Source organism: Thamnophis sirtalis, unplaced genomic scaffold (genome assembly GCF_051295495.1).
Source record: "Thamnophis sirtalis isolate CommonGarterSnake01/CBP01778 unplaced genomic scaffold, rThaSir2_p1.2 scaffold_8, whole genome shotgun sequence".
Classification (NCBI taxonomy): Eukaryota; Metazoa; Chordata; class Lepidosauria; order Squamata; family Natricidae; genus Thamnophis; species Thamnophis sirtalis.
Genome location: NW_028261388.1, coordinates 929,557 through 947,713, shown reverse-complemented (window position 1 = coordinate 947,713; position 18,157 = coordinate 929,557). Strand labels below are relative to the sequence as shown.

General features: G+C 48.0%; 1 protein-coding gene across 1 annotated transcript in view; it reads left to right on the top strand.

Annotated features, from left to right (window-relative positions):
* Positions 1–18,157, top strand: part of CLPB (ClpB family mitochondrial disaggregase) — a 45,979-nt gene that overhangs the window by 2,039 nt on the left and 25,783 nt on the right. The window contains exons 2-4 of the mRNA XM_087722011.1: positions 2,732–2,741; positions 3,309–3,449; positions 14,560–14,663. Coding sequence (XP_087578137.1) covers positions 2,732–2,741; positions 3,309–3,449; positions 14,560–14,663 — 255 coding nt within the window. The remainder of the gene's footprint in view (positions 1–2,731; positions 2,742–3,308; positions 3,450–14,559; positions 14,664–18,157) is intronic.

Sequence of the window (18,157 nt, the reverse complement as noted above, 5' to 3'; positions counted from 1 at the left end):
GGGGTGCTCTCTGAGCTTCGTGGTTTTCTTGCAGATGTTCCATTTTCCAACTAGGGAACACCATCAGTGCTAGAAAGGAGGGAAGTTTACTCTCTGTTTATATACAGTAGCTTGCCTTTTGTTGGGATATGTTTTTTTCCTCTCTTTCTGTTGTTTTTTTCATTAGGGTATCGTTTTCTGCTTAATTGTTTGTCTGGTATCAATCCATGCTTATCTGGTTATAGGCCGGGAGAGCAAACTCTCTTTTGGGAGGATCTAAATATAGGAGTGAGCAGGGATCCCTGGCTGTGGGATTACAGCTTGGTGCGGGAGGAGGACAGCACTGTATCCGCAGTCCCCCCCCCCCTCTCTCAAATTTGTATGTGTCTCCTCTGAGGTGGTTCCACCGGCACAGCTAAACTTTGCAAGCTGGGAGGGGGAAAAAAATGGAGAATTTTGCTCCTTTTGGCAGGCTTTATGGAAGGCGGAGAAATGCGTTTATGAATAATTGGGAACCAAAGAGGCTTTCAAAATATTTCAAGCCCCTCTCTCCTATTGAAATATTAAGCGTCCGGTTTATGAGAGCAGTGAAATTGCTTGTTTTCATAACTTTGCATACTCCAAATGTGATTTATCGTTGCAATATTATTCAGATTCATTTTGTTTACGTCTTTGTAATGATCACAAATAAAACAAACGTTGTTTTTAAACCAAAAAAAAAAAGGCAAAACGTCAGAAGCTTTCAGGCTTCTAACGTACGATTAAAACTCAAGTGATTCTCTTTGACTTAACCACCATTATTCAAATAATCCAGGAGCAGGGGAGGGAAACCCGCAGAAAACGTTAGACTGATTTTTCTACTCGTCTGAGATAGAAGTTCATAGAAATCCAGCACAGGTATTCTTTGACTTACGGCCACAGCTGATCCCAGAATTTCTGTTGCTAAGCAAGAAATGTTGTTAAGTGAGCTTTGCCAAGTGAATAGCCAAGGTGGCGCAGTGGTTAAATGCAGCACTTCAGGCTACTGCTAGATCAGCAGTTCAGCGGTTCTAATCTCACCGGCTCAGGGTTGACTCAGCCTTCCATCCTTCCGAGGTGGGTAAAATGAGGACCCAGATTGTTGGGGGCAATATGCTGACTCTCTGTAAACTGCTTAGAGAGGCCTGAAAGGCCTATGAAGCGGTATATAAGTCTACTGCTATTGCTATTGCTATTTGCCCCATATTGCAACCATTCTTGCCACAGTTGTTAAGTGAATCACTGCCGTTGTTAAGTTAGTAAAATAGCTGCCTAGTGAATCCGGCTTCCCGATTGAAATCTGCTCGTCGGCAGGTTGTCGAGGGGGGGGGTGTCACCTGACCCCGGGACTCTGCAGCCGTCACAAGTACATGCCAGTTTCCAAGCATTTAAATTTTGACCACAAATGCTGCGACGGTCATAAGTGCAAGAACTGGTGATAAGTCCACTCTTTTCAGCACAGGTGGTCCTCGACCTATGCCCCCAATTGACCCCAAAATTTCCTGTTTCTTAAGTGAGTGTTGCCCCATTTTATGACCTTTCTCGCTGCAGTCGTTCAGTGAATCACTGCCGTTTGATAAGCTAGTAACCCGGTTGTTAAGTGAATCTGGCTGCCCCGTTGACTTTTTCTGGTCGCAAAAGGGGACACAGCAACGGTCGTAAGTAGAGCAAGGCATCAAGTCAGTTGTGCCTGAATGTTTGATGGCGTGAGTATGGGGTATGCTGCAACGGTTCGTAGCCGGGGGGAAAAACTTTTGTCAGTGCCCTTGAACCGTCACTAAATGAACTGTTGTAAATTGAGGAGTGCCTGTGCTGTTGCAACTTCAGGACATCCTTAATTCAACAGCTTTTAAGTCAAGGACTCGCTGTGGGGAGAATGCAGGCTCTGTTTGGAAAATGGAAAATTGGGTTTATTGCATTGTCTCTTTGGTATGTTTGGAGTCACGAAATCCGTTGTTGCCTTAAAAGGGAAAACGGCAGCCAGGGCAGACTGGGAGCAGCTCTGTAGAGCTTGGGGAGGGGGTCTTTCTGAGCCCCCACTGAGCCCAAATGGGCTCAGTGGGGGCTCAGAAAGACCCCCTCCCCAAGCTCTAGAGAGCTGCTCCCAGCCTGCTACTGGAATTGCAAAGCTGCCATCCTACTCCGGGCGAAGCCCCCGTTGGCCTGAAGGAAGTTAACCCTCCGGGTGATGTAATAGGATAAGGGGCAATTATCTGGAGACGGGCGTCGTCTGGGTGGGGGATCCTCCCCAAATGCAGCTGTTGGCGTGGATTCCATGGAACTGCATCCCCAATCACAAAGGCACCGAGTCTTGTTGCTGCCGTAAACACAGCCATCTGCCTTGTCATCATCCTGAGCTGTCTTGTAGACAACGGAGGTGACTTCTTCGATCCGGGGGTGGGGGGGGGCCTCCAAGCTTGTCTACTTGGAAGGCTTGTGGACTCCAGCTCCCAGAATTCCCCAGGAGGTATTGGGCAGGGGGGAGAGTGGCCCCCATGGTCAGGGGGCCGAATTTCAGGGTCTCGGCAACTGGGCTGCATCGTGACCCACGTTAAGGGGTTCCCTTCTGGTTTGGGGTGTAAAGTTGGGAGGGACCATGATGGTCATCTAGTCCAACCCCCTCGCCCAATCAGGAGACCCTACAACAACTGTTTCCTGCTCTGGATAAATAGGGAACGTGGTTGCATATCCTGCTTTTCCAGATTCCCCCCTTGTCGTCGTCGTCCCCCGATAGAACAGGCAGCGTGGATTGTGGGGTCCTTGAGTGGTTTTCTTGCAGACGTTATCGTGACCCAGCTAGGTAACGCCATCAGTGCTAGAAGGGAGCGGGGTTTGGCCTCTCTTGATGGACAAGTAGCTTGCCCTGTCGATGTTGGTGCGCACATGTGTCGTGTATATAAACAAGGAGCTCCTCCTTGGGTAACGGAATGTCTGCAAGACTGAGCTCAGGGATCACCAAGGATCCCCCCCTTCCCCTTCCTCCTCCTCTCTCCAAACCCCACTCCCTTCCAGCACTGATGATATCACCTGTTTGGGCCACGAGACGTCTGCAAGAAAACCACCAAGCTCAGAGAGCACTGAAGACCCTCCAGTAGTCGTCTTCCCCTTCTTCTCTTCTCTTCTTTCTCCTCTCCTCCTCTTCCCCTTCGCATTCCCCCCTTTCCTTCTAGCCCTGAAGATGGGGTAGAGAAAGATCTGCCAAGCTCAGAGAGCCCCAGGGACTCCCTGGATCAACCCCAGGCTAGAAATATTCCCTTCTGCGAACCTGGTAGCAACTCCGCGTGTCCCCAAGCCGTTTTCTCAGGGCTCAGCGTGGAAGCTCACCCCTGGGCTAACGGTGCTGTTGTCCCTTTGTCTCTCCCCAGGTTGTTGCAGGAAGGAGTTGGCGTCAACACCCGGCATAAGCTCGGCTGGACTGCTCTGATGGTAGCAGCGATCAACAGAAATTCAAGGTAAATCATTAAGAATATTGGAACTAAACCAGTGTTTCTCAACCTTGTCAACTTGAAGATGGGGAAGTGTCTAGGACAGTGTTTCTCAACCTTGGCAACTTGAAGATGGGGAAGTGTCTAGGACAGTGTTTCTCAACCTTGGCAACTTGAAGATGTCCGGACTTCAACTCCCAGAATTCCCCAGCCAGCGAATGCTGGCTGGGGAATTCTGGGAGTTGAAGTCCGGACATCTTCAAGTGGCCAAGGTTGAGAAACACTAAACTAAACAAACAGTTCCCAAAATTCAATGCTAGAACGATTCCAGGATTTCAATGCAGGAAGTTTCTCGCCTTTAAACCGCCAGGTCGACGAAAAGCTGGATTCATTTAACAACTGTCTTACTAACTTAACCACTGCAGTGGTTCGCTTTAACAAGTGTGGCGAGAAAGGTTGTAAAATGCAGCAAAACTCACTTAACAACTGTCTTGCTTAGCAGTAGAAATTTCGGAGACTTATCTGCTGAACAAAACTCATTGTTGGTGTCAGGAAGGGCATCCGGCCAGTAAATTCTCTGCCAGCTCATTCAGTTGCCCAGACTGCACCCCGCGAGGGATTATTTTTTTATAAGAAGGAGGGGGTTTTTTTTGTTTTCAAAGTTTTTTATTTTTAATACAACTTTACACATATTGTAGAAACAAAGTGTTGATGGGATCTTCCCTTTGACATCCTCTCATCTACATAATCCATTTTATATCGTAACTTGGTTTTCACTTTCAGCCAAATTTATTTTCTTCCGTTATTTTCCATTTTTATGCTCATTTTTTTCTTAGTACATAAGCAATATCTTCAATTGCCCTTTCAAAAATTGCACCCAAATTATCATTTCGTATTTCTCTAATGGTCTATTTTACTATAAACAATATATATCTTCTAGTTACGTTTTGACATAGAGAGCATTTCCTTCCATTTTTTCTACAATTAAGAATGTACTATACTTTCTTATTTTTATTTTTATTTTGGAATTTTTTATTTTATTTTAGTTGAACAAAAACACACAAAAAAAGAATCCTCCTTCATTACATCTTGTAGAAAGCGTGTCGATTGGTTACAGATAACTTTCGTGCATTTCTTCCACAGTCATTACTTATAGTTCATATTAGATTATACACTTTAAGTCAAAAATCTTTGTATGTCTTACTATCAATGTACCACAATTCTCATTTGACTACAATTATTTGAACGTGCTTTTACTTCAAATCATTCAGACTTAAAGACACAACCACATAATGGCATTCATTAGCTATTTCAAAAAATCCTCCAATAACATTACACCTTTTATGACATCTTTTAAGTAAAAGTCAATAAAGTTTCTAAACCTTCCCCCCACTTTTTCCCCCCAACTCACTGCTTAGAATTTATATCCAACTTACTTTAGCCAATAACATAGCATGCATATATTGTTAAACAATGTCCATTGGCATTTCCTTGTTGTTAATATAATTGGCTAAAAATCATTTACTATTTATGTCCCATCTCCTCTCGTCAGACCTCCCCCCCCCCCAAAAAAAAAACCTTACACCTTTATAACAAGATCTAAATAAAAATTTGTTAATAAGATTTATAGGTCTTTTCCCAGGTCACAATTTGCAATTTATATCCAAATTTCTTTTACTAGTTTGCCAGTTCATGTATATATCATTAAGCTGTATCCATTATCATTTCATCATTGTTATTATAGTTAGTTAATTGTTAGCGAATAAACATTTGATAAGAACCTAAAACAAACTTAAGAGTTACAAAATTCCTACTTATTAATCACCAAAATCAACAATATTTTTTTTAAAGATTTTATTGGTAAAAAGAAAATACAACATCCATAACTTGTAACAAACAATACAACTACATTTCGAGATATTCCCATACTATCAAATCATTATAAACATCAATTTTTTATTATCAACTTCCATTGTCAACCTGTGTCTTTCCAGTAACAAAACAGCCTTATCTCTCTTGCCAATTGTGGTGCTATATTTTGTACAGTACTATACTTTCTTTATTTCTTAATCAGTTGCATAACAAAACCAATCCTACTACTATTCCCTTAGTCTAACACAGTGTTTCTCAACCTTGGCAACTTGAAGCTGTCCGGACTTCAACTCCCAGAATTCCCCAGCCAGCATTCGTGTATAAACAATTCAGTGTCTAGGACAGCGTTTCTCAACCTTGTCAACTTGAAGCTGTCTGGACTTCAACTCCCAGAATTCCCCAGCCAGCATTCGCTGGCTGGGGAATTCTGGGAGTTGAAGTCCAGACAGCTTCAAGTTGCCAAGGTTGAGAAACACTGGTCTAACACAACTCTTTTCTCCCCCTTCTTCCTCTTTTGTCGATTTTCTCTGCGGCCCCTCCCCAAATTCCACTTCTTTTTTTAAAAAAGTTTTTATTTTACACACACAAACACATCAACAAGAACAAACGCATGACTTAAGACAACATAGGAACAATAAGTTCCATCGTGTATCATACACCAGTTCCACTTCTGGTCCTTTTTCTGATGTGCGTTTTTTAAAACTTGACATTTTCAAGAGGTGTGGATTTTGACTCTCGCGGTCTCTCCCTTCCCTTCTCTCCTCCACTGGAGTCTGGCTTCCACACAACCTTTGGGGTGTGAGAAGGACATTTGCCCGCTCTGGTTGTGGGAAAGTGGGTCATAATATCCTCATCAACGTGACAGCTTCTTGTGGGGAAGTGTCGGGATTGAGTGGCAGTTCCTTGAAACTCTGTTCTGCAGGGGGCTCTGCTGTTGAGGTGGGGTCCTTGGTGCTCCCTCCTTGCAGACGTTTCATGACCCAACTAGGCGACTACTGCAACGTGCTCTACATGGGGCTGCCCTTGAAGAGCGTTCGGAGACTTCAACTCGTCCAGAATGCAGCCACGCGAGTGATTGTGGGTGCACCTCGGTACACCCACGTTACACCTATCCTCCGCGAGCTGCACTGGCTACCGATCGGTCTCCGGATACGCTTCAAGGTGCTAGTCGTCACTTATAAAGCCCTTCATGGTATTGGACCTGGGTACTTGAGAGACCGCCTGCTGCCAATTACCTCCCACAGACCCCTTAGATCTCACAGGGGTCGGCCTCCTCCGGGTTCCGTCCACCAGCCAATGCCACCTGGCTACCCACCCGGGGGAGGGCCTTCTCTGTGGCAGCTCCAGCCCTCTGGAACGAACTCCCCACGGAGATTCGGACCCTCACCTCTCTCCAGGCCTTCCGAAAAGCCGTCAAAACCTGGCTGTGCCGGCAGGCCTGGGGTTGATGAGTTCCCCTCCCCTCTCGACTTGTATGGCTGTATGACTCTTGTGTATTTTAATCACGTGTATTGTGTTCTATGTTCCCCTTTCCCCCTTTGAGTTGTTCGCCGCCCTGAGTCCTTCCCGGAGAAGGGCGGCATACAAATAAAATAAATCTGAAATCTGACATCATCAGCACGGACGACGTCCCCTTTGTTGGGTCGTGAAACACCTGGGAGGAAAGAACCCAGGACCTCACAGCTCAACGCTGGGCTGCAGGTATTCTTTTCTGTTGGTATTGATTGATTGATTTGATTTGATTTGATTACATTTATATGCCGCCCTTTTCCCCCAAAGGGGACTCAGGGCGGCTCACAATTCAAATCAGGAAGGGGGTACAAAGGGAATAAAAAAGACGAACATAACAATACATAATTTAAAAACACACAACAGTCATACCATTCGAGGCGGGGGGGGGGGGGGGCAAAAGCTCTTTAGCCCCAGGCCTGTCGGAACAGCCAGGTTTTAAGGCTTTGCGGAAGGCCTGGAGGGTGGTGAGGGTCCGAATCTCCACGGGGAGCTCGTTCCAGAGGGTCGGAGCAGCCACAGAGAAGGCTCTCTTCCGGGTAGTCGCCAGTCGACACTGGCCAGCGGATGGAATTTCGGAGGAGGCCTAATCTGTGGGATCTAATCGGTCTAGTGGAGGTAATTGGCAGCAGGCGGTCTCTCAAGTACCCAGGTCCAATACCATGACATACCCAGCAGTATTGGCAGGGCGAGTTACTATATATAAGCCAGGAGCACAGCCCACACCCCCTTACACAGATGATGTTCCCTAGTTGGGTCATGTAACGTCTGGAAGAAAAAAAACCAAGCAGAGAGCACCATGGACCCTGCAGTTCTCCTTTTCCCCCTCCTCCCCTTCCTCTCTCTCATTCCCTCTTTCTTTCCTTCCTCCTCCTCCTCTTTCTCTCTGGCAGACCCCACTCCCCTCTAGCACGGATGATGCTACCTAATTGGCTGATGAAACGTCTGCAAGGAAACAACGAAGCTCAGAGCGCCCCAAGGAACCCATAGTCGTCATTGTCTTCCTCCTCTTCCTCCTCCTCCCCCACTCTTCTTCCTCTCCCCAAACCCTCCCCCCCTCCTAGAACCGATGACGTTCCCTAGCTGGGCCATGAAACGTCTGCAGAGAAAACCACCAAGCTCAGGGAGCACCAAGGACCCCCACGGTTCATCCCCAAGCTGCAAATATTCTTTTCTCTTTTTTAAAGAAAATTTTCTCCCCCCCCCCCCTTCTCCAGGAAAGGCTCTCCGTCCTGTGCCCTCGCACCCCATAAGTTCCCAAGACAATCGGGGCTGCTCTTTGGTCACAACTAAATTCAATTAACTTTTTATTGGAAGACAAAAGGCGAAGAGGGAGAAAGAAATCCAATTTCGGAGGACGTGGGGGCGCCCGTTTGGAAGGGGCTTTGATGCCGCAACCTCTCAGGGGGCGCTTGACTTAGTCGCAAGTTCATAAGCCCCCTCCCCAAAAAAGGGTGCTTAATGTTTTGGGAAAACACTGGTATTAAAACGGGCGGACAAAGGCCGAATATCCGCTCTCGGGCGACAACACCTACCAATCCGTGTGCCGAGTTCCGTGTGTGGTGGAAGCTTTGATGTGCTGAAGCTGTGACAAGCTGAAAGTCACGACCTCCTTGGGGAGGCCTGCTTGGGGGGGGGGCCGAGAGGCAGGCGGGAGCCTTGAATCTGTTGGTTTAACTTTGATGTCCCCACAGCCACAGGTCCCCCCTGTTTACACGGCTGTGCAAGGATGAGTTTAGCACCCCGGTTGCACTTTCCCACCGAGGGACAATGGCCAGCAGCGGAGTGTGACCATTGTTGACCATTCCGAGGGGCCAGTGGAGCGGAACGAGGTTTTTCGAGGCGCAAAGAGAAAGGCTATTCATGCTACAGCAGTTTACCCCAGAGTGTCTCCCCTCCTGGCCTTTCCGGGCAGTTTTCCTGCTCTCCTGCTGCCTGCTTCAAACCAACAGCCTGCATTAAATAGGCTTTCTAACAGAAGAGTCGGAAGGGACCTTGGAGGTCTTCTAGTCCAACCCCCTGCTCAAGCAGGAGACCCTAGACCAGTGACGGAGAACCTTGTCAGCACCGAGTGCCCAAACCAGAACGCTCGTGCATGTGTGTGCATGTGCACGCACTGGAGCGCCGAGAACCAGGTTGGCGGTGTGCATGCGTGCGCCAGCCAGCAGTTCTTCCGGCACGTGCATGCACACTGGCACCGGAAACCTGAAGAGCAGCTGGCCAGCAATGTACATGCCTATTTTTCAGGCCGTTTTCCGGGTCGTTTTCAGGCCGTCTTTTGGACCAAAAACAGCCCGAATAATGGCCTGGTTTGGGCCATTCTGGGCCGTTTTCTGGTGCGATTTCAACCATTCCATGGCTGTCCGGTCTCTTCTTGAGAGACCTCCAGTGACGGAGCCCCCACAGCATCTGGAGGGGAAGCTGCTCCACTGATTCACTGTCCCTCGCTGCCCCGAAATTTCTCCTTAGATCGAGGTTGCTTCTCTCCTTGATTGGTTTCCATCCGTTGCTTCTCCTTCCTCCTACCTTCTGGAGAGTAATGGCCCCTTTCCTTTACTGCAACCCCTCGAATATTGGAGGATGCTATCATGCCACACACACCCCCCAGTCGATGTTTTTCATTAAACTAGACATACCCAAATCAGTGGTGGGATTCAAATGTTTTTTACTACTGGTTCTGTGGCCGTGGCTTGGCGGGCGTGGCAGGGGAAGGATACTGCAAAATCCCCTCCCCATCAGCTGGGACTCGGGAGGCAGAGAATAGATTGGGGGGGGGGCAGGCAGAGGTGGCATTTGCCGGTTGTCCCAACGACTCAAAATTTCCACTACCGGTTCTCCAGAACTGGTCAGAACCTGCTGAATCCCCCCCCCCACACACACAGACCCATTACATCTCACAGGGTTGGCGTCCTCCGGGTGCCGTCTACCAGCCAATGCCACCTGGCTATTACCTGGGGGAGGGCCTTCTCTGTGGCAGCTCCGGCCCTCTGGAACGAACTCCCCGCAGGGATTCGGACCCTCACCTCTCTCCAGGCCTTCCGAAAATGGGGTCAAAACCTGGCTTTGCCGGCAGGCCTGGGGTTGATGAGTTCCCTCCCCTCTCGACATCTATGGTTGTGCGACTGTTGCCTACTTTTATTATTTGTATTTTGTCTTTTTATGTTCCCCTTTTTCCCCCCCTTGAATTGTTCACCGCCCTGAGTCTCCCGGAGAAGGGCGGCATACAAATAATAAAATACAAATACAAATTCCTGTAATTCCTCGTTGTATGTCCCAAAGAAGCTTTTTCCAAAAGGCCACCAAACTTACTTTGTTTTTCCTTTGAAGACATTTTGCTTCTTGTCCGAGAAGCTTCTTCAGTTCTGACGGAATAGTGAAGGATGGGAAGGATTGATACTCCTTGCAGAGCTGAAGAAGCTTCTTGGATGAGAAGCGAAACCTCTTCAAGGAAAAAAAACCAGAGAAAGTCCAGCGGCGTCTTTAAAAAAGCACCTTTGGGACAACCCTGACCTGGATGAGGGAGAATCTCCATAGACACGTTCTCTGTACGCCTTAGCCATTTTTTTCAGGGCCCTCGTAACTTTGGACGGTCCCTAAGTGAACTGTTTCACTTTTCAAGGTATATTACGTCAACCGCATTCCCACCGTCTGTTAAGAAAATTATCCCATTTTTAAAAAACGGATAAAGGTAGTCTAGACACACTTTTTATTGTCCTGTTTTAAATCTGGTATGTTGGGCTGTTCTAAGGTCTGGGTTTGGGGTAGTATTTTTCAACCCTGGTAGCTTGAAGGCGGGTGGACTTCAACTCCCAGAATCCCCCGCCAGTTTATCAAGTTTCCCATTTAATTCTAATATGTCGCTTTCCCATTTAATTGTCACGCCATCCAGCTTACCTTAACCTTGTTTATTAATTTTAGCTTGCCATGGGTTATTATTCTTTTTTTCACTTTTCTGAGGTCAAGGTATATTACGTCGACCGCATTCCCACCGTCTATTAAGAAAGTTATCCAATTAAAAAACAACAACGATAAAGGTAGTCTAGAGACTTTTTTTTAAATTGTCCTATTTTAAAATCTAGTTCAGTGTTTCTCAAGCTTGGCAACTTGAAGATGTCCGGACTTCAACTCCCAGAATTCCCCAGCCAGCGAATGCTGGCTGGGGAAATCTGGGAGTTGAAGTCCGGACATCTTCAAGTTGCCAAGCTTGAGAAACACTGTCCTAGACACTTCCCCATCTTCAAGTTGCCAAGGTTGAGAAACACTGATCTAGTTTGTTGGACTCCTGTGAGATCAGATCTAGGTTCAAGTCGAGGAGGGCCTGTACTGAGATGGGCTCTTCCCCCATCCGGCTGGGGTCTCACCGTGGCTTCCAACGTGAGCAGATGATGGGCATTCTGACAGGTGGGGGCAGGAGGGGGCTGCGGCCCGAGAGTGAGGAAGGTCGGCTTGAAGCCGATCTAATAATTAATATCTAATTATCTTCCTGCTTTTGTTAAGTTCCTCCAGCGGGGATTCACCTTCGCCAGGGGTTCCCTTGGCAGCTGGCACACTCCCCCCCCTCCACAACACACACACGCACTCCGAGCTTCCTTGAAAGCATCCCCCCCCCCCATTTACCCACCACCCACCCCTGGCAGCAGAAAGCAATTACTGTCATTGATTTAACTGCCTGGTGAACTTTAGTTAAAGGCTGCCCTCCGGGGTCAGGACAGATTGATATCCCTGCAGAGGAGGGTCTTTGTGGGCTAAGGCAATTAAGGCCTGATCAGCAAATTAAAGGCACGCATTAGTGAAGCTGCCCCCCTTCCCCCCCCCCCGGAATGACGAAAGGCGCCCCTTGCAAGAGCCCCTCGATTTGGGGGGCACCTGTCCAGGCTGAGTCCCTCCTCTTTCCCTGCGAGGGTCAGTCAGGCACTCCACGAGAGCATGAGAAAGCCCCCGTGGGTCTCCAGGGAGTCCTCGACGTATGACCACCATTGACCCCAAAACGCAGGTTGCCAAGCGAGACACGTGTTAAGTGGGTTTTGACCCCCATTTTACAACCTTCCTCGCCACAGTTGTTAAGTGAATCAGTGCAGCCATTAAGTGAGCAACGTGGTTCTTAAGTGAATCTGGCTTCCAAATAGAGAGAGAGGGAGAGAGATGACTGACAGACAGATAAGGAGAGAGCGATAGAGATGGATGGATATGGAGAGATGGATGGTTACCTAGATATGGAGAGAGAAAGAGAGAGACATATGGATAGATGGAAGGTAGGTAGGTAGATAGGGATGGATGGATGGATGATGGACAGGCAGACGGATAGAGATGGGGAAGTGAGATAGAGATATGTTGCGACTCAGCAGATGTCTGCTGTGAGCCTTTTCAGGATACAAGATTCATTATGCAGCTGGGGCTGGTTAGAGGCAAGTTTGGAGATAAAAGGACGGATGCTGTCACGCCCTAGTCGCAGGAGTCAACGTTCCTTCATGCGTGCCTTGGTTTGTACAACATTGTTTGATCATCAGCCGTGGTTTATGTAAGATTCACTTGGATAAGTGTTCTGTATTTCTGTAACCCTGATTCATAGAGACTTTGGAAGAAGTGTTTTGCTTTCGTTTTGTTCAAGTTGAGTTGCCGTAAGAAAGATTTGTTTTCATTACGTTATCTGGTTAAAGACTGTATTTATGTTATTTTGGGGGCTCGAAGCCAGTCGGAGCTGAGAACTGATAAAGAAAAGTCCTTTTAAGTTGTTCTGCCTGCTGTTTGTTATCGAGCCGTGAAGTGGGGACAGAACAGAGATAGAGGTAGAGGCAGTAAATTTAATCTTGATATTTTCCCCGCCTTTCCATGTGCTTGAAATGCGTCAACTGAAAGGCTCTCCCACAGATTTTGTCCTTTAGCCTCAGTTGCAAACCTTTGGTGTTCCATTGTTTTATCTCTGCCCCCCCCCCCCAACAATGCCCACTGGGTTCTGGGGCTGGATGTCAATGCAACCCAGACCTCCGAATGGCCTTTTAACAGCTGCGCCGCCCCCTGTCCAGCTGGGCAGAGGCTAATTCCACTGGCAGGCTGGGCTCTGCAAAATTGGACAGGCGCAATCCGTAGCTGCCATCACTCAAATGTCAGGCTGGCCTTCAATGCGGGCACTGGGCTGAAGGGCAGCTGGGCCGGGGGGGGGGGGGAGACGGGACGGACAGCATCCAAGGGATCCCTCCCAGATCCTTTTGCCTGGCCCTCTGCGTGGGAGTCGGCTGGATCCCTTGGACAGGAAGCGATTTGAAGCCATGCGGAGTGGGCAGAATCGCTCCCCATCCTCACACGGCAGGAACGATCGTCGCTCTCTTGAATAAACGGAGGAGCCACCTGGGACACGAAACGGCCAGGAATTGGCTAAAAATACCCACCCAGACCACTTTCCAGGTGATTGTAGGAAACAAGGTTAAGATAATGCAAAAAACAACAACAGTGCGTTTGAAAAAAAGGCTGCCTTACTGTTTTTTCCCCCTTCAGATCAAAGGACTTCAGTCAAAAGTGACTGTATTATGTATTGGTTATTTATCTCCCGCCTTTATGGTATTTTTTATAAACAACTCAAGGCGATGAAATAACTAATTCCTTCCTCATCCTGTTTTCCCAACAATAACAACAACCCTCCGAAGTAGGCTTGGTTGAGAGAGAGGGACTGGCCCAAAGTCACCCAGCTGGCTTTTATATCTAAGGCAGGACTAGAACTCCCTGTCTCCTACTGGTTGGCCCAAATGCCTGCCTGAATGCCTCCCTACCCATTCCTTCCTTCCTTCCTTCCTTCCTTCCTTCCTTCCTTCCTTCCTTCCTTCCATCTTCCCTCCTTCCTTCCATCTTCCTTCCTTCCTTCCATCTTCCCTCCTTCCTTCCATCTTCCTTCTTTCCTTCCTTCCATCTTTCCTCCTTCCTTCCTTCCTTCCTTCCAAGGTGGCGCAGTGGTTAAATGCAGCACTGCAGGCTACTGCTAGATCAGCAGGTCAGCGGTTCAAATCTCACCGGCTCAGGGTTGACTCAGCCTTCCATCCTTCCGAGGTGGGTAAAATGAGGACCCAGATTGTTGGGGGCAATATGCTGACTCTCTGTAAACCGCTTAGAGAGGCCTGAAAGGCCTATGAAGCGGTATATAAGTCTACTGCTATCCCTCCTTCCTTCCATCTTTCCTCCTTCCTTCCTTCCATCCTTCCCCCCTTCCATCTTTCATCCTTCCATCTTCCCTCCTTCCTTCCATCTTCCTTCCTTCCTTCCATCTTCCCTCCTTCCTTCCATCTTCCTTCTTTCCTTCCTTCCATCTTTCCTCCTTCCTTCCTTCCTTCCATCTTCCCCCCTTCCTTCCATCTTCCCTCCTTCCTTCCTTCCTTCCTTCCTTCCATCTTCCCTCCTTCCTTCCATCTTCCCTCCTTCCTTCCATCTTCCCTCCTTCCTTCCTTCCTTCCTTCCTTCCTTCCTTCCTTCCTTCCATCTTCCCTCCTTCCTTCCTTCCTTCCTTCCTTCCATCTTCCCTCCTTCCTTCCATCTTTCATCCTTCCATCTTCCCTCCTTCCTTCCATCTTCCTTCCATCTTTCCTCCTTCCTTCCATCTTCCTCCTTCCTTCCTTCCTTCCCTCCTTGCTTCCTTCCTTCCCCCCTCCCACCCACCCCCTGCCACTGTTTTCCTTCTCACCCTTCCCTGGCAGGTGTTTAAGTCCTTTCTCGGCTTCTTCCAGCCCTTCCTGGATCTGACCCCAGCCTCTCTCCTCTTCTGCCTCCCCAGCGTGGTGAAGGTGTTGCTGGCGGGAGGAGCCGACCTCAACCTGGGAGATGAATTCAGCAGCGTCTATCAGACTGCCAAGGAGAAGGGCATCCATTCTTTGGAAGGTAACAACCCTCACATCACATTCGGATGGTTTTTCCCCTATCGGGACCCCCCCCTGGGACAGGTGTATCCTTCTCCCCCCCCCCCCACATGTCTTCCCTTGGAACAATGCAGTTAAAAGCGTCTGTTCGGGCGGTAGCTTCACCTGGGGTCTCCTTAGAGGTGCACCCCCCACTCTTTTTTGCAAGCAAAAACCAAGGTTTGATGGTCCAAATCTTGCAAATAGAGAGCTATAGTCTGGATCAGGGGAAGGGAAACTTCCCAGACAAGAGGAGAATTTTCCATCTTGAAGAGCAAACGGGATTTTTTAAGAAATCTTCCTTTTCATCCTGAAGCAGCAGCAGCGGGACTAAAATTCAGCCCAGCTCGTCTCTAGAACTGGCCCCTTCTCCCCCCCACCCACCCCCCCAGACATGTTTATTTAGGAAAGGCCAACCTAATAACAATACAATAACTCCATGTTTCTCAACCTTGGTGACTTTTAAGGCATGTGGACTTCAACTCCCAGAATTCCCAGTGGTGGGTTTCAAACATTTTTATAACCTACTCTGTGGGTGTGGCCTCTTTTGTGGGAGTGGCTTGCCGGCCATGTGTTTTCTTTCTTTCTCTCTCTCCCTCTCTCTCTCTCTCCCTCTCTCTCTCTCTCTCCCTCTCTTTCCTTCCTTTTGTCTCTCTGTCCCTTTTTCCTTTTTTTCTTTCATCTCTCACTTTTTCTTTTTTCTTTCTTCCTTTCTTCCTTTCTTTCTTTCTCTGTGTGTGTGCGTGTGTCAGTGGTGGGTTTCAAAAAAATTTTGGAACCTCTTCTGTAGGTGTGGCCTGCTTTCCGGGTCCACTGGTGGAACCTCTTCTAACCAGTTCGGTAGATTTGACGAACCGGTTCTACCCAACTGGTGCGAACTGGTAGGAACCCACTTCTGCCAGCAACCATCCCTAGTGGTGCTCAGAGGGACTTGAAAATTAGTGTAATGTTTGCACTAATCGGTTGATTTTTTTTTCTTTCTTTTTACATTCATATTTTACATCAAGATTAGAAGTTGGGTAAATTTGATTATGAGACCGATAGATTTCCTCATCTGAAATACTTGTTTATTCAATATAGTGTTTTTCTTAAATAAGGACGGAAGAGCTTGTAACAATTTGTGGACCCCTTATGTAAGGGGAAAAGGACCTTTCAGGTTTTTAAAATATATATATTTACTTTTCAGCATCCAGTCAGGATGGATTCTCTGCGTTTAATGTTAGATCTATTTGACAGTTGGGGTTTTTTTCCCCCCTTTCTCCTTTTTATTGCTTTTTTTGTACACAAGACTTACTACCAATAAAGGAGAATTAGTTTTTTGGGTCGTTTGTTAGTGTTGGATTTTTGCTTTTCTGTTTCGTTTTTTTTTTATTCTTGTTGATAAAATAAATAAATGCAGGGAGTCCTCAATGTACAACAGCTCACTCAGTGACCGTTGAAAGTTACAAGGGCACTGAAAAAACTGACTCACGACCATTTTTCACACTTAACAACAGTTGCAGCATATCCCCAAGGGTCACGTGATCGGGACTCAGGCACTTCAGACGCAACTGACTCACATTTATGACGGTCGCGGCGTCCCCCTGGGTCATGTGACCCTCTGATAAGCAAAGTCAACGGGGAAGCCAGATTCGCTTAACAACCACGCGAACGACTGCAGTGATTCACTTAACAACTGCGGCAAGAAAGGTCGTAGAATGGGGCAAAACTCGCTTCACAAATTTTGTCACGCCCTAAATTTTGGGCTCAATTTTGGTCATACGTTGAGGACTGGGTGTGTGTGTGTGCGTGTCTGTCTGTCTCTAAAGTCCGGGTCAGGAGATCAGATTTGCCAGGAGAAGGAAATTCCCTGAGTCACAAGAGCCATTGTGTGTGCACATACACACACACACACACAAACACACACACACAGAGCCGTCCTCTTACAGCGCCCGCCGCACTCTTAAGCACAGACAACAGGATGTCAATCTATCTTGCCAGACTTTATTTAAGCCCCAAATACATCAGGCCGTAAAGTTAATATTTCTGTCTGTGTTTCCTGCCCTCTTCAGCCCGTCTGTATTACGTGACGTTCTGCATTGGGGTGGGGGTGGGTGGGGAGCACAGAGGAAGAGCTGGGATGTAGGAAAACCAGACCCCCCCCTCCCCATCCAAAGGAAGCCGCCTTAATTTGTTTGCTTGACATGTTTTATTAAAAAGAATAAATTCACTTGCATTAAAAGAGAGAGAGAGAGAGAAAGAGAAACTGCCTTTGTTTTCCGCAGCTATTTTTTAACGATTTGCATATTTTGTGTGTAAATATTATTATTATTTTTTGGGTTGTCATAAAAGCCTCCAAAGCCAAGGAGAGGGGTGGGCTCCGCTGCCACCACCCTCCTCCTCCTCCTCCTTTGCCACCACCAGGCCTGCTGCAGAAAATATATGAGAGACATTTATATGGATGGCAGGGAGGAGAGATGGAGAACTGAAAATTTCCAGGCTCCGGCGTGATGGATGGCGGAAGAGGCTCCCCTTGACGCTTTATTGAGTTTGCGATGATTATCTCTCTCCCGGAGACATTTTTTATGGATGACGGTTGAGCTGTCATGCCGGACCACAGGGGGGGGGGGGCGGGTTGGGGGGAGAAGCTACCTAACAATAATAACACTTTAATCTTTTTACTGCACCGCTCCCTAGTATCTCAGATTCATCTTCCCTGACACCAGCCACTTGATTATCCGGGGCCCCTCCCTGGATAGGCAAAGGAGGGAAATAAATAAGGGGAGAGTCTCTCTCTTCTTCCCCCCCCCTCCCCCTAAAAAAAAACAAAACAGAGGGAAACATAACAAAAGTGAGGGGGGGAAATGCAGCCCAGGGGGGGAAAAATATACCTAGAAGGTCCACCTTATCACTCCTGACGCCTCCTCCTTACAGGTGTTGAGATTTATTTGCCGGGAAGGATCCTGGCCATTAATTGCAAGGTTTTAGATTTGCCTGGGCTCATCCTTAAGCAGCCGCCACCCAGGAAGGGTGGGGAGGGGGGCTGCCTGCTGCTTCTCAGGACCCACCTCTGCAGGAGTGGGGTGGGGCACGTGGGGCTCTCTAAGTGGCTCTTTAGCCTTAACATTTTCAAGGGAAACCCCCCCCCCAAGAAAATCCAGCTGCCTTTTGGAAAAAGCACCTTTGGGATACTTAAAATAGTAAAAAGCAACTAAAATTCATGGCCGAGATACCCGAGGAACCACCTTGCCCCAAAGAGATTGGCCCACCCACCCAATTTGGCAGAAAGGGCATGTTGCGGACCCCGAGGGCCAAGGAGTTTTGGCTGACAGGGTCACAGGAGAAGGGGTCCCTTTTGCCATGGCTCCCACCCTCTGGAGCCTTGTACCCTTCAAGGCGAGATCCTTTGGAAAGGTCCTTCACACCTGGCGGTGCCAGTCGGCCGGGGGGGCCCTGGACAAGTCTTTCTGGGCGTGGCCCACCTTCTCCCACCTTGGC